At 39.7% G+C, this 23371-nt stretch overlaps 1 protein-coding gene across 2 annotated transcripts in view; it reads left to right on the forward strand.

Moving 5' to 3' along the window:
- The window catches only part of AKAP6 (A-kinase anchoring protein 6), a 294713-nt gene that overhangs the window by 109413 nt on the left and 161929 nt on the right, over window positions 1-23371 (forward strand). For both annotated transcript variants that reach the window (XM_074868266.1, XM_074868265.1), the window contains one exon: window positions 19411-19533. In XM_074868266.1, coding sequence (XP_074724367.1) covers window positions 19411-19533 — 123 coding nt within the window. The remainder of the gene's footprint in view (window positions 1-19410; window positions 19534-23371) is intronic.

Raw genomic sequence — 23371 nt, forward strand, 5'->3', positions numbered from 1 at the left:
GCCCATTAGTAATCCAGTTACACTGCTGCAAATGTCTAGCCTAATATATTTTATTTATTGAGATTGTAAAACAAAGCTAAAATAACTCAACCTTTAGTTTGAGGATAACAACAGCTTAGAAATGACTGGCAGCCACAAAATCATTGAAGGTCATATTTTAGCTAGGTAATAGGGCAAAAAATGAAGTTTCAGTATTTTATTATGATGGGAATAATTTTGAATTAGTGTAATTCTGGTAATATCTTGATAGTAAGCTATTTGTTGAACATATGCTAAAGCATTTATTGGAACCCTTAGTCATTTCTCAGTTATATGGAGGATAGTCATGTGCAGAAACTGATAAAATGTAGATTTTCATACTTGCAAATTATGCAGATGTCCTTGAATGGGTATTATCATGCTGTTAATCTGTTTGTCTGCCTACAAACAGAATTCTGCTTGACTGGCCCATTTGCTGTTACATAGGATCACTGTCTTGCTTTGGAATAAATATTGCATACTCTTGCCATATTTTGTCTTGCACTGCAGCTAATTCTTTGGCACATGCTTTTTATGTCTTCAGTATTGGGTACCTCCATTCTGGGGTACATAACAATTTCTGTGGCAGTTCCTTGTATGTTTCAGAAATTACTTTTTGGAGTTAAATGTGAGAACGAGTGATACCAGATTCTCAATGTTCCTCTTATTGTTAGAGTCTAGTTCAGCTTTTAGTAACTACTTCAGATTAAATTTTAGAATTCAGATTAAGCTCTTTTGTTTCTGTTTTACTAAGTGGAGGGGAAAAAGATATAACAATTCATTCTCACAAGTAAAGTCAATAGAGTACTTTGGGGTAAGAAGATGGCCTATTGACACTTCTCATATGTAACACTAGGACTCCATAGTATCAATTTCAGAATGCTTTAAGGTTTACTTTCTGTAAGAAAACTAAGAAGCCTTCCTTAAACTCATACTAATAACTGATTTTTTTCCCCCATTTTTATATGCAAACTGCAAAATTGGAAGAAAAAACTGATCTTGGGCTGATTTAATGACAATACATTTTCAGTCATCCTTTGTGAATAAAATAATAACAGTAAAAAACGTTGTTCAGGCAGTTTTATCTCCTTCCCTAGAAAGCAATATTAGATTGACTATATTGACATCCTCATGCTGCAATATATGGTCACTGATAATCCTGTCTACTTGATTTTTGAGGGCACCATTACAAAGGGTAGAAACATAACCATTTGCAAGACACTCCATTTAAATGAAGATATGTTTTCTTTGCAGGCCTAGGGGTTAATTGTATGGAGCAAATTGCCAATTTTTTCTGTTATACAGACTTATAGCTTGTTTTATCACAGGCTCCATTTCTGTAAGAGGCAGCTGAATTTCCTTTGCAAGAAGCCATTTGATATCTATTGATCCCATCTTTTTAGCTTACCACATTTAATGAATTTGTCCTCAACTCCTTTGGCTCTGTATTTTGTCTAGGGAACCCAGTCAGCCTTGGCACTGGTTACTTGCCTTGTTGACATGCTAAGGGAATAAAATAATGCTGCTCTGCACGTTTTCCTGTTGTGGGTTAGAGCATGCCCCAGGGCTCCTACAGCAAAGAGTTGAATACAAGATTTTGCTGCCTTCCAGGACCCAGTCAGGGATCCCTTCACCCTCGTGCAACAATTTACCCCCTCTGAACCCAAGATGCCTCAGTGAAACAGAGATTAAAGACCCCTTTTCCATATTATCAGAGTAACAGGAATAATTTTCCTGTCTAGGAGGAACTAAGGATCAGTGCAGTCTACAAAGGAGAGTGTAATATCAGAGCCAAGCTTGTTAGTGTGACAAAGAGCTTGTGTGTTTGGGTGAGAAAGATTTGCATTTTTACGGGGTGACTAAATGGTAGGCCTCTGCAAAAGGTTAATGGACTTGGTAGAGCAAGTTTGTATTGGAGATACAGCTGGGAGTCCATTTGGGCACTGGAGAGCCAGTTGGTTAGAAAATAACTGGAGAACAGACACAAAGGGGAAAGAATTTTGTGTTGTTTAGATTGAAGGGGGACAAACTTGCTTCTGGGCAGAGAATGGACTGAAAACACACCAGTACAGTTCAGGGAGAAGCTGGATTGCTTTAGAGGAAGCAAAGTTTATTGGTGTTTGGAGGTGATTTCCACCATTAGTGGAAAAAGGATGCATAGAGGACAAATGAAGTTTTGCCTGTGGGGTAGTGAAAAATAAATAGGAACTGGTAATGCTGATTGGGCTTGGTAACAAAGAAAAAACAGAGAACCAAAATCAGTAATGACAGAACTGGTGAAAAAAGCAAAGATAATCAACAGGGAACAGGACTGGCTTGTTTTAGATTACCAGGTAAAGGATTTATAGTGTTGTAGTGCTCCCCTCAGCCTTGCTTTCAATAACTTAGTAAAAGTGCTTCTAATACTGACCCTCTTAAAATAAATGGATTGCATATTTTTCCTAATAGATAGAGTGCTTGCCAAAGTTTGTTCATCTCTGAATCTTACTTATACTGTTTCATACAATTTAGATTGAAATACTGCCCTTGGTTGATGACAAGTTTATAAAAAACAATAAGTGAAAGAGGTATCAGATCCAAAAATTCCTTGGCAACTCTGCAGTTTTCTCAGCAGTCTTGCTGCTTTGTGCAGCATAATTGAAAATGTCACTTCACGTTTTGTATTGAGAGTCAAGTTTGTGCTTTGTTGTTTTGACTCTGATGATACTCGCCTGCTTTGAAAGCCCATCCCTCAGTTTTCAGGCTGGTTAAACTATTATTAAGCAGTAACGTAGTATACATATGGAACTCTCACTTTTACTCAGACAAATACTTCTTTACTAGAAGATGATACTGCAATACAGTGAACCCTCTGTTCCTCCGAAACACTTAGTTCCTAAGTTTGCCTGAATTTTAAACAGCTCCTCCAAGCACATTCACTTTTCTTTGGCATTTGCTTCACCACAAATAGTCTGAGCAAGTTTGTCACTAACAATCTTTTCAAACCAGCAACTGGTTGTAAGCTGTGAAAATTCTGAATTTCTAACTTTACATCTAAAACTGACTGCAGGAATTATGCTTCCTCAATGAAATCCTCTATAACTGCTGTCTTATAGGAGACAGGTACTGGGGAGGGGTTGGTTGTTTGTGAAGAGTTTGAGATAACTTCTGAGCTACCCTATTAACTAGTTAGTGTATTGATTTTAGGGCTCCTTGAAGTGCCATCATTATTAAACAGAAAACTATTGAATGCAAAATATTCTAATATTCCGTTAAACGCGGTAAATATGGAGAGGTGCGAGAGAATGCTCATTGCTTTATATTTTCATAGTGATATGCCTTTTCCAATGTTTTAAGGTCCAGCTGTTGCGTTACATAATATACTTAGGCTCTTGGATACTTCTGTTTTATGTATCATCTGTGAGGAAGTACAGGATATTCCAGAAAGATACAGTATACCAAAATCACTATGCTCTATTCTAAATATTTAATTATTTAAATAATACATTGCTACTCACTTCAACCTAAATCAGATTCCATTCTGTCTACTGTTGTTAACGCATCATTGCCTTAAAATGTGTACATGCTGGAGATGAGTCAGAGCAAGAGAAATGTTCAAGGGTCTAGAGAGGATTAACCTGAGAAGAAAGATCAAGTCCACTTATGTAAGATTCTTGCATAACTCCTCAAAATATGTTCATATCTTTTTCTTCTTGTGTATCTTTATATATTTTGACAGCAACTGGTTTCTGTTCCTTCAGTCTTTCCAGTATGTTATGATCAGGAACAAAACATTAAATCACGCTGACTCTTAAATCATAGTTGTCATCATTAGGCATCAGAGTGAATATAATTTGTAGTAAATCTGGACAGGAAACTGTCTTTCAGAGGCTTATTTCAGACTGTCTGTATGCTTACACAGGTATATGAAGGTTATCTTGAAAGCAACCAGAAAGGCAAAAAATTGTTTTCTCATCCTTGCTTTAGGTTTTGGAGCACAGATGATAATCCTCACAAACAGCTGAGCTGTCCTTAGCAAATCAAACTGGAATCTTATCTGAATATTCCTTTATTGTTAGTAAAGACTTATTTTGAATGCTCATTCTCACGTGGGTCAAGTAAGGTTACCCAAATGAAGGCTAGATTTGCCTCTGATTTCCCTCTGACGATGTTTGGAATCTCTCCAGAGTGCCAGAGGGAGAACCAACAAGCAAACAGATTTTTGGTAGTAGACAGTGTAGATGTTCAAGTCACAGTAACTTAATATTACTAATTGCTTTTTCCCTACTGATGCTGGCATCTGACTATATGAATGTTTCCTCATTGTGCTGTGTAAGAGTAAAGACACACAGTGTAACTTAAAATGTAAATACTGCTGCACTATTAGCAGCAACTGAACTATAGCAGCCAGCATAAAATTGACTCAGGTAAGTCCAAACTAGGGTCAACCAAATCCATGCATTGCAGTGCAAATCTCCTACAGCTCTGATAAGATACAGAAAACCACAAAAAAAGAGTAATTTTGTTAGAAACAGCGAAGCTTCTGGGCTTAAAAATAAAGAATAAGAAGACAAAAGAAAAAAGACCAGAGATTGTTTTTATTTTATTCTGTAAACATATCCAAATTTTGGGATGAAAAAAGTAAGTCAGAATTAGGGTCTAAAGAGTGTGTAAAGAAATGCCCACTAGAGACCACTGAAAAAAGAAACTATCTAAAAGGGGAGGTAGATGAATTAGGAAGCAAAAGAAAAGCAATTAATGGAGGAACTAATAGTGGCAGGATTTCTTTGGAGACTGTAGGTGAACAAGAACCGAGTACATAACAGGAGGCTAAATTAGGAAACCAGAGGAATAATAATGGAGTAAAGAAAAGAGGTGGTGGATCTTAATCTTGCTGCTGCCATATTTAGCGAATAGTGGCAATCACCATTTCCCTCTTTTTTTTAACTCAGAAATTTTAACTGCAAAACAAGTTCATGGGTCAAAGAATTATAGTATCTTTTGTGAGGACTCAGACTTAACCTGTTCTAACCAATTAGCCTTGAATAATAGGATATGCTGAATTAAACGTTCTGATTTTGAGGGGGAATCGTGGTCACTATATCTTAAGTCATGTCAATGATATAGCAGAGGTCAATATATTTAGCAGTTACCCACAAGCAAACAGCATCTGTTCTATTTTAGTAAAAAGTGGTTTTTTTCACTTTGGAAAACTTTTAGACATGGTGATATATCGCCCTCTTGAGGCTAGAACTTGTTACTGCATCTATTTTACAGAAATTTTATTTAATTTCCTTCTCAAATGAACGAGACTCACATAACTTTACAAACGTAGTTGTTAGAAATTCAGGGAATACAAAAATAATAAGGTAGAATCGTTCCTCCTTATGAAGTTCTTTTTTGCTTTACTGTAGTCTCCAAAGAATTTTTTTGCTATGTATTTTATTCCAACAAATTTAATGTTGAATTATTGTCCTGATTTTAAAAAGTAATAGCATGTGTATGCCAATTATTAAACTTTTAAAAAATATAACCTGCACGTGCACTTCTACAGATTTTGTGAAATGTATTTAAAAAAATAAACCCTACCCTCTGCAAAAAATTTAGAGATGTTATCTCCCTGCAAATATAACTGCAATTTTTATTATTTAGAGAACTAGAGTTATGTTATTTAAATAAGCACTGTTTAATCCTGCTTTGTGATCATCAGGCCAAAAATATAGTGGCTTTCTTCTGTTATCTATCACTTATTGGCTAACTTACTGAAAATGGTATGTAGAAATAATGAATTGAGTTTTTATTTAAAAAGCACTGAAAATCCTGTGGAATTAATTTTGTGCCATTGGGTAAAGGTATACAATTTGGCTAATTTCATTCTTTTAACATTATTTTTTCTTTGTTTGGGAAAAGGTAAAATTTTTGGAAGTGCACAAATCTCTGTGTAATAGACATCATGCCATAGGGCCGCTCTGATTTCAGGCTACAGGAGCAATCATGTTGTATCTATACCACATGCACCTTTCAAGGAATTATGTGCTGGGGAATGAGGTTCATTTCTAGCAACTATGAGATCAAAGAGTGAAGAAATGTTGGGACCACTCAGGGGAGGTGCCATTGTGGCTCCAATCGAGTGACCTGCCCAGTGGGTGTGCAAGGTAGCAGCTGACCATCGGCAGAAATAACAGCTGCACAAGAGTGTTCCACCCCCAGTCCACTGCCTGAAGCCCAAATACTCAGGGTATGCAAACCAAGGAATGATGGTCATCCATAATTGTCTATTTTTCAGAGCAGAATAAAGCTGTATACATTACAGAGAGCATTCTATGGAAAAATTGCAATGAAGATCAGTTTGTCTTTTGGATGCAGTTCCGCTCATAATCAATACATACATTAGCTGTAAAACAATCTGAAACTAAGGTATGTTGCCAACACAACATTTAAAATAATTATATGAAGAGGCAATGCAGTACTTCCAAGTACCCTTACATCACTGTAAGTTGCTTCAGCATCAATAGTTACATCGGCAGCATTCTTAGAAACAGCGCATCAGACAACTAGCTTCACTGAAAATCAAGAGACCGATTATAGGCTCACATTATCTACAGAGTTTGGATCAAGGTTTCTGCCTAACAGACATTTCATGCTGAAAGAAAGGAGACAGTTCTGATCAGGAGATTTGATTTTAGGTTTATCTGTAGAATAAATAATAAATTTGCACTTATGAACAACAGATCCTGAACTAACTTCTACATATTCTATTCTAGTTTAGAGTCGCTCAGAGCAGACAAAAAAAGAAATCTGGCACTGTGAAATAGATATGAATATACTGCAGCATTGTGCCACTATCCTTTAAACACAACATAGCAACTCATTTTGGTGCCTGGTATTTTACCAGACAGGCCCCTCTCCTGTGCTGTGCTCAGGGTCCCTCCAGAATCCAGATGCTGCTTCCTGCTGTTGCTGCAGAGTTGAAGTCCCCATTTCTGGGAGTTACTGACATCGTCTTTCTTGGTGCAGGCAGATTTATTTGCTGTTCTTGTCCTTCCTTTGATACATCGCTGGCTACAAATTTCTGGAGACATTGTGTTCATATATTGCTCCCTGGTTTACCAGCTGAGTGAAACAGGAGGATGTGACATAAAAACATTCGCATCTCTTAGCTGATCTCTAGATATGGCAAGTCTTTGCCTTTGACAGGGTCACATGAGGGCATAATCTAAAAAGGCCTCAGTTTAGGATATTTGATGCTGTGATATATAAGAGAAACTTAAAACTTACCCTGTACTAGATGTTTTAGGCACCTATTTTTATTCCCTGGGTGCTGCTTAGGCTTCTTGGATTTTATGTAGAAAAGAAGTGACTCAGAAAAAAGTTATTTTAAGAGTAGTGAGAGTTTCTGTGAGACATGACCAGTAACAGGCATCGCTCTTTGCGAATAAATATATTTTCAGAAACAACATGTTCAATCCTAGTAGTATAATGAACTTTGAAGACCAGATTTGAGTGATCATTTGGAAGTTTGTGCATTACTCAGCTCACTCACAATGTCACGCTTGCTGACTGTTTGCTTTTGCCTGCCTGTTTTATACCAAACATCCCAAGGAACATCACACTTTTTTTGCTTTAACTAAATAAAAAGAACTGTCTTGTCCTTTGCTTATATTTCCTCCTCCTTTATTTTCCTCCCTGTTTATGCCCCATTTCTGTATTGTCTGTTCTTCCTTCCTGTTTCTGTCTCATTTTGAGCGCTCTTGGTATCCTTTAACTCCTGTGTTTCTCCTTTCTGCTGCTTATACTATTCACTCCACAGTTTCAGTATTGCTTCCTCGGGAACCTTTTCCCAGTCAACCTCAAAATTTCACACAGACTAGGGATGCTGAATGAGATGAGTACTAGAAACATGTGAATACAGATTTACACTGTGGACATTTTCTGACAAAAGCCAGTCTGATTAGAACAGTAGAAAATATTAACCAGTTTAACCAATGTATCTGTGTCTGCATAACCCAGTGGTCATGAAACTTGTTCGTGTAAAAGTGGTGGGGTTTTTATCAATATTACTTTCATCCGTTGGAGAGGATGCTCTAGCTAGCTTGCACAGCAGTGGTTTTCAGGCGGTGTAAACTGTCTCCATGAGAGGGCTGGTGCAGGCTACCTTCCAGCAAGCACCTTCTCTCCCAGGCCAGGCTGCAGCTTGGTCTTTGCAGCTGCCATATGGCACTGTGGACTGAGCTGGAACTTGAACAATTTGAAATACTGCCTCAAAAATAACTAAGATTCAAATTAGTGTGCATGGTAACTTAGGAGGCAGATAAGCAAAAATATTTTCCGTCATCTAGAATATGAAGGCATATGTTAAATTTTTCCATACAGAGAAGGATATGCTAATTTACTTATTTTCTTGATTCCCAGGAGTCCTCTGAATCTCACACCACTTTTGAGATACAGCACTGGCCTCCCATATTTTCTCAGCATAAACTCTGTCCTCACCTGAATGAATGCAGGAGACCTAAAACTTTATCTGGCTTTGCACCTGTTAACACCACATCTCAGGTAGAAAGCATGGCCATGTCAGTATGAGAAGAGATCAGCAGCCATTTTGTATGCCTGGCATTATTGCCATCAGAGCAGATTGCATCTCTGGAGGTTTAAAGCTAATCCATATTGCTGTTAAGTTCATAACAGATGATTCTTTAAATGATGGATGAATCACACAGTCTTTCCGTTCCCCTCTCTTCTCTTCACTAGTCCTCTCTACTCTTAAATACTTGCAAAGTCACAATGACGCTGGCCTTTCCTGTGCTGCTATATGATATTCATCTGCATAGCTGTCTTGGCTTCAGGGCTACATGCATCTCTTCTCCCCAGCAGCGTCCTTCCAGCCCAGGAATTTTGCTTCTGTGGTTCTAGGTGTTCACTGATCCTTCAAAAGGCTGAAGAAAAAGTTACCAGTGGTGCTGGAATCTTCTCTGCTATCTAAGAATATGTCTTTCAGGAGCAGGGTTTAGAAAGTATTTGGCTTACTTTTCCTGTATCTATCTTTGCCCCACAGTCCATCTGCTGATACTAAGAATATCCCTTTTTACATCTTGTACGTTTCAAATAGCAGTGGAGGCCTTGTGGTAGTTCTCTTAAATAGAAAGTAGACCTTCACCTTGAGCAAAAGGTAAGACAAGGCATAGAGTAAAGAAAGAATTATGTTTGTGGCATCATGGAAAGATTTAAGTGATCCACACAGACACATTTAGGAATGATTATTAATATTCAGATTAGTGTAACTTGCTCTTTGTCTAGAAGCAGAAATAAAGTCAACAGTCCCATGGGGACAATGAACTTTTTATTGCAGAATCAGGTTCACTGTCTTCAAATCTATTTGTTTTTAATGGATTGAAAAGTAACACTTTGCATCTTTCTCTGTATCATGCTTTTTAAGCCTATCCTACCTTTATGATTCTGGCTCTTTTACTTAGAAGGCTTCAGGAAACAGAACTTCTTAAAAATCTTGTGTGCCATTCCTGCTCTACTCAGAATACAGTATGGAAAAATAGCTTGGAAATGTTAGCAAAATCTGTTGATTTAGGAGTGGACCAAAAGGTCCACTTTATTAAGATTAAGAGTACCCTATCATCAATTTTTAGGAACAAAGCTAGTCCATTTGTAGTGTTTTCCTAGTCTTGTAAGAACTATGCTTTGTTGTCCTTACAGTTTCAAGACTAGAAGTACTCTCAGCTCTCCAGTGAAATCTCCCTGTAAAGTTGAGATATGTCTGATTGACTGTGCTTGATATAACTCTATATTTTTATATATTAATCCTTCTTGCTTTCCAGCATCAGAATGCATCCTGGTGACTCAAAAACTACTCATGAGCCAGTGATCCCCCTGTGCTACCACTTTCCGTTCTGTAACTGTATAAATCATGACCAACTAGATAGATGCCCATTAGAAAAATACATTAAATAGTAATTTCTAATTCTGTGTGTAGTAGTTGAGCATAAATCCTAGAAGGCGGTGCTCATGAAAGATTTGTGTAATTTAACAGTCTTAAAAATGCTTAACTAGATGGTATATAGTAGGAGACTAAGATGTGTTTCTACACTGATGTCCACCTAGAAAAGTATTTCATAGAATTGTAGAATAGTTTAGGTTGGAAGGGACCTTAAAGATCATCTAGTTCCAACCCCCCTGCCATGGGCAGGGACACCTTCCACTAGACCAGGTTGCTCAAAGCCCCGTCAAACCTGGTCTTGAACACTGCCAGGGAGGGGGCAGCCACAGCTTCTCTGGGCAACCTGTTCCAGTGTCTCACCACCTTCATGGTGAAGAATTTCTTCCTTATGCCTAATCTAAATCTACCTTCCTTCAGTTTAAAACCATTACCCTTCGTCCTTTCCCTATGCTCCCTGATCAAGAGTCCCTCCCCATCTTTCCTGTAGGCCCCCTTTAAGTACTGGAAGGCCACTAAAAGGTCTCTTCTCCAGGCTGAACAACCCCAACTCTCTCAGCCTGTCCCCATAAGGGAGGTGCTCCAGCCTCCTGATCATCTTTGTGGCCTCCTCTGGACCCACTTGATCAGGTCCATGTCCTTATGTTGGGAGCCCCAGAGCTGGACACAGTACTCCAGGTGGGGTCTCATGAGAATGGAGAAGAGTTGGAGAATCACCTCCCTTGACCTGCTGCCCACACTTCTCTTGATGCAGCCCAGGACACGGCTGGCTTTCTGGGCTGTGAGCACATATTGCTGGCTCATAGTCAGTTTTTCATCCACCAATACTACCAAGTCCTTCTTTGCAGGGCTGCTCTCAATCCACTCATTGCCCAGCCTGTATCTGTGCTTGGGATTGCCCCAACCCATGTGCACGACCTTGCACTTGGCCCTGTTGAACTTCATGAAGTTTGCACGGGCCCACCTCTCCAGCCTGTCCAGGTCCCTCTGGATGGCACATCCCTTCCCTCCAGCGTGTCAACCGCACCACACAGCTTGGTGTCATCGGCAAACTTGCAGCGGGTGCACTCAGTCCCACTGTCCGTGTCTCCAACAAAGATGTTAAACAAGTGCCAGTCCCAACACCGGTCCCTGAGGAATGTCACTTGTCACTGCTCTCCAGTCGGACATTGAGCCGTTGACTGCAACTCTTTTGAGTGTGACCATCCAGCCAATTCCTTATGCACTGAGTGGCCCATCCATCAAACCCATGTCTCTCTAATTTAGAGACAAGGATGTTCTGTGGGACAGTGTCAAATTTGATCGTTATCTTTTCCCTGTTTGGAGGGAACATTTAGGTCGCACATTCTCATTGGCTGGGGTTATTGAGTAAATGTGGCACGTCTTTAGCAGAAAGCTGCTAAGTTCTATTTCTGAAGTGTTTGTGAATGAATGTATCCTGAACTGCATATTAAGTATTGCCATCCATTGGTCAGCTGTATGTTTCTTTGAGGTCATTGTCTGCCAGAGAATCTTGCCAATATCCCACAAAGAGTATTCCATTGTGGCATCTTGGTTCCTTGAGGATCCCTAACATCTGTACTGCTAATGGTTTTATTGTTGCCTCTGGGTGTAACTCCAATTAAATTGACCGTGTCAGTTTGTTGCAGCCTCATCCTCTTGAGTACCTGTATTTCTTTGATTTACCTTTGCCTATGAAGAAAGTGCACTTTTATCCTTTTGAAAATAAAGTCCATAGGCAGGAATGTGTTTCTCCTGAGACTAATATGCAAGTCCTTTTGTGGTTAGACAAAGGGTTTTCTTAATGCATTCTGTGATAGAAGTGTCCTTAGAGCCGGCCCATCCTTGTACACAGACCACTCTGTGAGCTCAGTCTTTTTGTAAATTGGGAACAAACTTTACAACACTGTCTGCTTGCAACAAACTTGGACATTCATTTTTAAGCACACAGCCTCATAACCAATTCTTTTAAGAAGAGAACTCCCTTTGTGTAATAAAAGGGAAGGTGGAGAGAAAAAAGGTCTGGGGTAGTGATTTAACAAGCACTGTTGTTTGGTGCTTCTACACTGAGGATTGTGGAATACAGTAGACTTTCCACCGTCACTCTTAACTACCATGGCAGATGATTTTAGTATGTTTGCATTTAATAGTTTGCCATGTCTCTTTTATTCTGATTTTAATATTAGTTCAAGTCATTGGAAGGGCTTTGTACTTTTACAAATGCAATGACCAGAAGTGCCTTAAGTATAAACCAGCATGCATGTTAAACAAAAATGTTAGACTAATAAACTGAGCAATGTTAACACCGCACAGCTTAAAATTACAAGCCAAAAGTTATAATTTTGCTACCTGTGCCATGTAGGCACAGTAAATCTGTAATTCTTTTTTCATAAAAAACAAACCCAAAATTTGGTCTAGGATGAGGACCATACAACTTTTCATAATGGTGTTAACTGGATGCAGTTGTATCCTCTGTGTTTTATGGCATAATTTTGGCAGTGTTAATGCTAGCTTCCTTAAGTGCAGATATCCAGATTCCCCATCTAAAGGAATCTCACATCAAAAATATACTAAAAACATCTAAGATACTGCTGCTTTTAGTGCCCTCCTCCCCCTCTCAAAAAGTAGTTGCATTTTTTAATATAGTAAAAATTCCATGTTTTCACATTCCTTTTTTTTGGTAACCGAAAACGTGCTCTTCGACTAAAGCTCAAAATTTAAAAACTGGGTTTTAGTATGTTTCCATTCTAAATGTGGTCTAATAAAAGCTGGATTCATAAAGTGATAGCTGCAGCTGAGATGGAAACTTCCTCCTTTCCCATTCCATTCAATTAATGAAAGCTGAACTTCAAAGTCTAAATGAGATCATTTGAAGTGCTAAAATTATTGAACACTAGAACTGTTTACTTTCCTATCTGACCAAAAAAAGAGAGAGCTTGTAATGTAAAAGTAAAATTAAACCACTGAAATGAAGTTAGGAAACTTTAAAAGTTCTAGGGCAAGAAGTGGTGTTAGCTTGGTTGAGAGGCATTTGTGCATAATTTTAAGTGACTCTTGATAGTCACTCATTTTTTTCATGACTGTGACAGTAAAAGCTTTTCTGGGAGGTCTTAGTTGTGTGCTGCTCAGAAAATTGCAATCGAATATGTCTGAGCAACACCCCTCACAAGCTAAGAGAATATGCAGGGATATCATCAGGGACTGGAGCTTTTCTACAGTATCATAAACACTTATGTTGTCATCATTAGTTTTGTAGTTGTTATCAGAAGTTTTTAAGATGATCAGCTGCTCATTATTTTGCTGACAGCCCATAACATTTCTCCTGGGCTCTTTGTGCTTTTTCGACCATGAGCATTGGTTGTGCCACCAACTCCAAGGCAGCATATAGCTAGGGTCAGTGGGTATGAAAACTCCTTTGACAGACTCATCTGATGGCAGTAAGCATCAGCCTCAGGTCTGCTGTTGCAAACTAGGAAGTGGGGAGTTAATGGATATCTATTTCTGAAGGAGGCCAGTCTTTGGCCAGAGATGGGGTGAGCTTCTGAAGCAAAATGGGAAAGCACAGGAGGAGACTGTGGAAGCTGGAGAGACACAGGGAGTGGGGAACTCCTGGGCTGTGCCAAGAGGCAGTAGTGGGGTGCATGTAGTGAGCACTGAGATGTGCTGCACTGTTGTGGTGAGTAGTGAGGAAGAAGCAAACAGGATCCAGCAAAACAAGAAAAAGGAACGGAGTCAGGCATAAACTGCTTGGGATGCCCAAGACTGCCTATTTCTGCCTTCATTTTCAGTATTTAATTTTCTGACACACACTTGGGATAGACAGAATGCACACAGTCCTATTAAATGTAATGAATTGCATGTGAGACTTGTTCATCTGACCATCTCCGTAGGCCTCGCCGCCATGCTCCAGGGTTTCTCTTACTGGCAGCACACCACCACAGCTGCTCTCCCGCTCTGTTATCCCACATGCCAGACACAACCAGGCTGCCTAACCCGAGATCCTTTGACCAGCTGTACTGGGTGCAGGGAGCCCTGCAGCCCTGTGCAGCAGCTGGGGGATCTGTGTCTTTTGTATGCCCTCATATTTAGCAGCACAAGGGTGGGAGGCACACTTCCAGGTGCACCCTTCCTCGGCCCGCTATCCGTGCATGTCTCTGGCCTCTGAGCTGATGCACCCCTGCCCTTTTTGGGCGATTCAGCAAGTGAATTCTCATGTCTTATAACTCGAAAAAATTGAGTGTTCTGGTTATGAATGAGGAAGTCTCAGGATATTTAGTTAAATCCCATCAAATTTATTTTTAATTCTTCAGTTAATTAATTCCTTAATTCTATAGAACAATTGAATTAAGTATACTTTCATTCTATAAGAACCAAAGCAGGCACACCGAGTTACAGCTTTTTTTCCCCCCCAGTACGTACAATTGTCTTTTCGTTCTTATCCATCCAGAGCAAATAGAATTAGACCACAAAAAATAACTTCATACATACCATGTTTCAAATGAAGCCATTTTTGCTCTAGCTTTGTTCAGGGATGTATGATTAGAACTTTCTTCCTCTCTCTAGAAAAATCTGTAAAACTGTCATAAAACAAAATGGGAAGCTGAATGTTTAAAGGTGTATGTTTAAAACTTTTCTGCATGAGGTATGGGAAGAGCTTTATCATTATTTGCAAACTTGACTATAGAAGTTGCTACAAATCATTCAGTAACAACCCCAAAACATTTGTTTCTGTACTAAGCAGCATAGAATAAGAATAGCTTTATGCTGTGTCATGTAGGGGCTTGAGATTTTTAGCAAGATCTAGCTTTCTAGCACAGTACAAAACTGTTGCATCTGCAAAACTGCACCAGCTGGTCAAAAGGCTGAGACTGGATTATGCTGGTGCTCCTTTTTTCTGTTCTGTTCCCCTCTTTTCTCTCTGAGGAATTCTTGTACAGTAATTTTTAGTTTCAGTGTGACTGCCTATGAGTATTCAACTTCCCAGAAGGTTTGAAGGAAAATACAATGGTTTAATTTTCCAATACCAAGGCATGAGTTGGGTAGATTTTACAGTATTTTCATTCTAAATATGATACTGTCTAGATCAGACCCTTAACTAGTATAAATCAGCATAGCTCCACTGAAGTTTATACCTGTTGAAACTCCTTCCCACCTTAAGAATGATGAAGGAAAAAAAAAATCTAGAGAAAAAACCTCATAAGATCAAACAGAAAAAGCAGAAAGGTAAGAAGTATCTAGGAGGGGATATAAAGCGGTTTCATGTGCCTCTGTATAAAATGAAGAAAAAAAATGAAAAATATATATTGATTAAAATTTGTCATCCTGTGAATTTATTTCTTTCACTGAGTACTCCTGGATTTGGATTTAGGATTGCATTATTAAGCCTTATCCTTTGTTTTGATAAAATTGATGTTGTAATCTCTTTTTTCAAAATATAGTTTCATGCTCTGACAGAGTCTCACAATGGATTTTCTGTACTGTAGGACATTTTTTTTCTCTACTATTTTTTAGAACTTATTTTGCCTAAAGCTTTTATTTAAAATGTGTATTCTGGGAAATATCCTAAATGGTGAGAAAAGCAAGTGTTGTAATGCAGTTTGTGTCCCGCAGTACATGTACATCATTAATTGCATTCTGTTCCAACTAACTAGGCCATCTTGATTACGCAGAAATGACTCCGTGTCGGTCAGTCTGTGGAGGGGCAGTGGCCCTTCAGTCAAGGATAAATTATGTTTTGGACTTCCCCTCTGTTATGAGACTTGAGGAGATTAAGGACCCAGATTTATATTTGTGACAGGACTACATGGACCATCGATACTGCAGATGCTCTTCCCCTAAGTACGAGAGAGCAGGCAGCCTCCTGGCTGTGACTGTCTGGGCCAGCTGGGCCAGCAGAGCACAACTGTTTGCACCAGATCTAGGCTGCGGCTGGTGGCAAGAACTCACCAAGATCGCAAAGCCTGTCGATAGCTTTGACAAAAAGTCAAAGGTGAGAAGGGAAGTTCAGCATCAAGAGCGAATGGTAGTCTTGTCCATAGCTCCAGAGCCACTGCAGTTGATCATACTTGCCTGGGTTCCAGTTTCCAGTGCGGAGCAGCCTCCTGGGCAGGGGTGAGTCATGACGCTGGTGGGTGGATGATAGAGGTGGCTCCTTGCTCACTGGTGTCAGGCTATTAAAATAAAGAGGATGGGACCATAGGCAATGCTATGAAAAAAACCCAAACAGGGCATTGTTTTGATCATTGTGATGAGCGCAGCAGGAGCTGCATTACTACAATTTAATCTTACATATAATTTGAGATAAAAATAGTTGTCTATTTTGCTCGCTTTCTAACAGCTTAAACGACCCTGTCTGTAGTTCTGCTACCATGTGTGTTGTCACAGGGACTTGCTGGTTTTGGTTTTGTCCACACAGCTCCCATCAAGCAGTGGGTGCCTGGCCTTGGGTGGTGCCGGGCTGCGGGGGTGGCACCAGCAGCAGCACCGCACCTCCCCGCACCGCACTCACCTCTCCGCACCTCACCTTACCGCACCTCCCCGCACCTCGCCTCCCCGCAGCTCACCTCACCACACCTCTCCGCAGCTCCCCGCGCCTCGCCTCCCTGCACCTCACCCCACCGCACCTCGCGGGCAGTGGCCGCGCGCCGCCGGGGCCGGACGCAGGGCGACGCGGCGCCGGCAGGTGGCGCTGTGGGCTCAGGCACGGCGCGCGGGCGGGCGGGCGGCGCTCCCTCCGCCGGCGGTCCCGCGCTGCCCGGCCTCCCCTCCCCTTCATCCCCTCCCATCCCCTCCCATCCCATCCCCTCCTGTCCCATCCCATCCCATCCCTTCCCGTCCTTTTCCCGTCCCTCCGCTATCTTCGGTTTCTACAGATGGGCTCTTTTGAATGGTTTCAATAAAATTGTATTGCCTTAATTTGAAAAAATAGTAGGATTATTGCGATTTTTGCTGCCTGGCAGAAGAAAATCTGCCAGGGCTGGCCACGGCTGGTGCTCCCGTCAGCCGCGAGGCTCCCCTTGGGTACCCTGTCTCCAGCCGCCATCCTAACATGCCAGGTGGCACTGGTGCTTGCAGCCTTACCTCTTTTTTTCTCAAATAACTTGTCTTATCATGGTTCTGTAGGAGACCGTACCAATATCTGAATGATTCTGTGATTCTGTTACATATTTTTTCCAGACCCCCAAACTAGCCCCCAGGCATTCCCTGTGCCCCGCCGGGGCCTGCTCCGGCCCACAGCCCACCTCATCTGTGTGGTGAGGGGGTACACGCCAGGCTGCTGGAGCTTGCTTCTTGGGAATTTCTAAGCACCAACATGAAGCAGTGGACATTAAAACACAGGCACGTTTTGTGAGAGGGCAGAAGTAACTCGGTTGCTAGTAGTTGCTTTTTATACTGGTGCAAGCATGCAATGTTCCTGAGCACCCTTTTGAAGGCATACAGACATCGAGTACTGCAGGCAGATGTTATACGTGTCTGTCTCCATAAAATACATGACGCATATACAAGAGAGAGCCTTTCTTCATTTTTTTGTGCTTACCATATCACCTTGTCTTTCAAGGACAGCACATTGCTAAAATGCAGGCAGAGATTTATTGGAAGGACTAGAAGGACTTTACTCCTCCCGCTCTTCTCCCCCCTCAGCTCACGTCTCCCACTCTGCCAGTCTGGCATCTCTTATGCTCCACTGCGAGCTGGAAGAACACAAGCAATAGAACCAGGGGAACATCTTGCCCCCCTCTGTCCACCCTCTGTCCCATGGCTTGACATGGGGAACATAGCCATTGTGGCACGGCCTACTTTGGGAGTGAGGAGATGCAGCTACCTTCATTACTTGTCCCAGAGTGGAGGCACATCGTCTCAGTCATCATATCCACTACGTTGTTTTTCCAGTCTTCCTTCCCCCTTTCTGAAATGCCTTGATGAACAGCCTACAATGAAACCTGCAGAATAACAGTTTTCTTCCTTATAATGCTTTGAGATACAGTGAATTCCATGAACAGAAATGGCAGTAGCCCCCTTCTCATCCTGAGGACTCATAGAGACTCACGTGACAAATAATAAAAATAAAGTCTTCAGAGTGCCTCAGTGAGTGCTGTCATGCCTGAAGTATGCACTGGAGCGTCCTGCCAGGGGCTAGCTTTGGTTCAGAAGCACTGCCACTTCAGCTGGAAGCCAGGAGTTGATTACTGGACCCTACTTCTTGGCACAGCGTTGGGCCAAAATGACTCCGCTACCGTGAATTTTGAAGGAAGTGTGGCTCTGCTTGGTCTGAGTTATTACCATTGCACTTCTTTGCATAACACAGCTGTGCACCAACTGCTCAAACTCCTGTTTCTGTCTGGTTTAAAATTCCAATTTTGTGTGCTACTTTGGAGAAGGAGATTTGGGCTCCTGAGTCACTCAGGAATCTTTAAAAGTTTTATGCTTAGCTTGCTTTTAGCTATTTGAATGGACTAATAATTACCAGAAATCATTCCATAAATAAAGTGGTAAGAGTAAGGTCCTGAGTGTGTATACCAAGTTGTTATCCAACTGAATATTAAAATTCTCACCATGCTGTGAAATTCATAGTTAATAACTAATAATATAACCACTATTAGACCTAACTTAATCTAGTCTTACAATGCTTGTAATAGATGGACATCCTCTAATTTTCAGGGTGCTTATAAACATCATGGTCAGTTTATTCCATTTATTCTCTTGTTTTGTGGTGGATAAGACTTCAGTAAAATTATCTGTACTCAGTATGTGCCTATAGTATCATCCAATCATGTAAATTCAGGGGCACTATTTTTAATCAGACAATATAATTGGTACTAATCTTGAAATAAATGGTGCTCCTGAGAAGCAGGAGCTCCTGTCTTCTCAGGAGCACCATCTGTGTGGCTCATATGCAATCAGCAATATTTATATTAAATGCTATATATTCTGCCTCACCTACTTTTGATTTCTTCTCTCTGAGTCTCATCCTATGAACCAAAACAGGAATCATAAGACCCAAGTTCTGACAAGTAGTTTTTTCCCTCAGTCTACTGATGTATAGTTTGTTAATGCAGCTTTTTTCAGCACTTTGTTCAAGCAACAGTGTTCATGCTACACCCAGTCTGCCCAGCACAAGGTCTTCAGCTCAATTTTCATTGTAATATATATGCAGCTTTTTGTATATCTCCCTCATATCTTCTAAAACTTCACTGTTTTCTCCATTTCATCACAGTCACATGGATCTCACACTGTCCTGTCCCAAAATATCAACTTAGATTATCCCCAGAAACACTCTTTTGTTCCTTATTTACTAGAAAGCCACTTTCTAATTGTTTTTTATTTTGCATGCTTGTAAAAGGCAAAATTTTACTGTACAGTACTCTCCTGTCTTAAAAAAAAAAAAAGAAAAAAAGAGCATACATTTTATAGATTTCCATTTTACTAACAAATATGCTTTTCTTGTTCTTTCTTTTTTCTTATCTGGTAAGGGGTTTGTAAGCAAGCTGGATGAATTCATTCACTGGTTAAATGAAGCCATGGAAACAACAGAGAATTGGACTCCTCCTAAAGCAGAGACAGACAGCCTTAAACTGTACCTGGAGACACACTTGGTAGGACAAGATTATACTATGATTACTATCAGTAATTGAAGTGTTCTGCTGTGCTTTTTATTTGATTATTATTTTTTAATTACTAGTGTGCATCTATATTTTAATGTAAGATTTGCAGCATTGCAGTTTATTTTAATAAAAATACCAACAAATTATTTTCTGCATTTGAAATATGTACTGATAGCTTTGTAAAAATTAAATTAAAAGCCAGAATTACATTGCAATTCATAAATTATCTCCAAAACTGAAAGAAAATGGCAATAGCAGAAGGAGAAAGGATAATGTTTTTTCTGCTGATCATTCTAGGATTTTTACTACACTGTAACATTAACAAAACTCTTACTAGTAAGAAACTCTTATTCTCTCTCCCACAGTTTTGACATAGTAGAGAATCATTTAAATAAAATATCTGAAATAATTATTTCCATCATTTTACTTGATATGCGTTTCTGTTGTGTAATTAATACAACTGTCACTAACCTTACTCTTGTGCAAAAAGCTAAAACATTGTGTGGAAGTAGAAAACACTTGGATGAATAATCTTCTGAATATATTGCAGTCTAGAATTATAGATTGGGAAATATTTGATAAACCTCCTGAGACTTTCACTGAATTATTCTAAGAGCTGTTTCTGTTTATGAGGAGGTGAAACAAAGACCTGAATTAAACCAGGTATTAAATTCTCAAAAGTAAAATGTTATGTTGTAGGTAGAGAATAGAGATCAATATATGCTGTTCAATGGGTAGTTATCTTAATAGGTAAACTACTCTAGCTGGTAAAAAGAAAAAAAAAAAGGAGGATGGAAAATTAAGCTAGGAAATTCCCCTGCCCTCTGCCAAAATCTTAGGTTCTTGCTAGTATGAATTGGAAAAAAAACTGGTGATAGCACTATTTTGATCCAATGAGATAGACACCTCAGCTAGATAAAACAGTGCATTAGCAGAACCCACATCAGAGCATCAACCCCCAAAGCTCAGTCTCATTTCCAGTCTCTGATAATCTGATGGTGAAAAATTATTTTACAGTCTCAGGAAGTCACATGATGCATTACAGGAAAAAATGTCATCCTAAACCCTACCGTAATACTGGAATGACTGTTATTAAATTAATTAAGTATACATTAACCACATATACAATTAGAATCGAACTGAAAAGTATCTTCGGAATTTCAGTTATATAGAAAATTGTGTTGTGTCTTCTGTTCTTAAATATTTCTGTTGTAGTAGTGCCTACAAGCAGCCACTAGATTAAGTGCCCGTTGTGGTAGTCTGTCAAATGCAGTATGAAGACACTGCATTTTCACCTTACCTTGCAGATTTTGGATTTTGTGGCAGAGTTTGGAGTTTTGACTTGTACTGCAGACACTCAGTTGCATGATTCCCATTATGCTTACAGGTGCTCTGAAGACACAGAGCACATAGTGAGATCAGACCTCAGAAAAGGCATTGGTTATTTGAATTTGTTTCCCTCTTACTCTGCAACATGAAATTTTTGGTGAGATGGGTTTTTATGAGTAAAATTACAATTTTCACTCTAGACTGGATAAAAAGAATTCCAGGAACAGGGCAATCACCAGGCTGAGTCTCTGTCACAGTCAGTTTCTTTTTCCCCTTCTTCCATGGGGAGGAACACAGTAGTTCTTTTGCAGGCGAATGACTTCCAACTTCACCTTGTGGTTCTGTGGGAGGTGAGAACAAAACCATTCTATCAGTCTGGAATGTGGAGTAGTAGCCCAGAGGCAACTTCTTCATTGCTAGAGGTAGTCAGAATAAATGAGTATGTGGGCACCTGTACAACTTCACTTTCCCCTGTAAGTACTTAGGCTCCCAGCTGTACTCTGTATATCTGCATATCTTTGGGGTAAGAAAAGCTTTATGTTTCAGGATGACTGTTATGAAACAAGGTGGGTTTTTCCTTTACTTTTGTGAAGAAGTAAAATGTCTAAAGAACACTCAAGTTTCAATTTGATATTATAATTATTTTCATGGCATCTATAGCCAGTGAAAAAATCATTGCACATCCTGAAAAAAAGTAACTGTGACTTCTTTTCGGATTTCAGAAAGCATATGCTATCATATTTATTTTTACACAGCAAAACTGAACTACTAAAATACAGGACATTTTTATAGTGGGGAAGATAGTTATTTGTATTAATTAGATTGTCAGCTTTTCAGTGGCATTTGTCTGTCAGAAATCCTAACCTGTGTTTAAACAGAAGTATATGAACTTCAATTCACATTAAGCTCAATGCTAAATTTTCCCTTGGTTAAGCATTGTAAGACAATGGTGATCAAAGGGTACTTATACTGCTCATCTTCTTGTGCCAGTCAGGTTATACATGCTGTCAGACTCACCTAAGATTTGTTCAAGTAAAGAGGGCTTAGTACATTATTCGTTCAGGTTCCAGACTTATGGGTGGCTAACTAACCTGGATAACAAAGAAAATGTGTTGGTTCTTTTCTATATACTGCATCTGCACTAGCAAACCTCATAACTATGATTCCTCACTGGTGCAGATTTTCTGGTTGCAGAATGAGTGAAAACTTGGTGTAGATTAGTATTTTTATTTTTATTAGTAGCAACAAGACCTTAGCCTTTGGCACAAATTATCAATTTCACCACCTGTGATATTGTTTTCTTGGAAATATGTTTGTTGCAATAACACAATTAGTGCCATAAAGAGAGAATATTTTGCATTCATGAATTAAATCTCTGCTGTCAAAATCTAAGAAAAGAAAATATGGGAGCAGGAAACCAGAAAAATGTACTTGTTCCCTTTCTCATTATTGGCTGGGAAAAGTCTTGTTGAGGGTACAAGGACAAGGTTGTAAACATCCTCCAAATTTTTCAGTATGTAAAATTCTTGACTGTCATTTTAGGGTCCCAACGTAAATTGTCGATAAAGGATTGAATTCAAAAGTCTCTCCTTAGCTTTGCTTTCCTACATGTTTAACATTTCAAGAAATGGTGTGGGACAGACACTTAAAGAGAGTGTGTTTATTAAAAAAAACACCACAAGAAACCTACAACATCAACCTACTAGAATCTTCATGTAAGGTAATGCTCACATGAGGAGTCCAATCTCTTCAACAGGATGGCAATGCAAGTCTCCATTAGAAGTGTCCTTGCATGACATCTTCAACTTAAATTAGTAGAACTCCCTGGACTATTGTTCTAGTTAATTCTTATACCTGTTCTGGGAAGATTGTCTACCCAGGATGTTAATCAGCACTTTGAAGCATACAGGTAGTGTCTGTCTATTGCTCTTGGCCCAGTAAGAGCTGCCTGCAGGCATCTGTGTGACCATCTGAAGGTCCCACCTGGACAGCTCCTGAAATGATTGGTGAAGCACTTTGTTGTGAAGGTGGAAGTCAGCCTCTCTTCAAGTTGGTCCACTGTTCCCAATTAGCCCATTATCTTATCTGTGCAGAGACTAACTGGGTGTTCCTGGGCCACCCAGAGAATTCACGACTAAGTGCACTATGTGCGGACACAGGCACGGGCCTGATACCCAAATACACCACAACTATAATTATTAACTGTAGGACAAATTGAAATTTCATTCTTAAATCACAGTTACAACTTAAACTCCATAGGTTTTTCCATGATGGGTAGAGAGTATGAATTTTTTCTACAAATTGAAAAGTAATCTACATCTGGAATGTGTGCCAAAATAGACAATCTTCAGCTTGGAGGACAGTTTTCTTGCAAATTTTAAAACCCAGTTCCCTGATTGTCTGCTGAACAGAAATTGCTACATGCTTCATTTTACATAACACTAAAGCACAAGGCTGTCAATAAAAATGCTCTCAGAGACCCCTGGAATAGTGACTGAAA

This window comes from Strix uralensis, chromosome 4, assembly GCF_047716275.1.
Source record: "Strix uralensis isolate ZFMK-TIS-50842 chromosome 4, bStrUra1, whole genome shotgun sequence".
NCBI lineage: Eukaryota > Metazoa > Chordata > Aves > Strigiformes > Strigidae > Strix > Strix uralensis.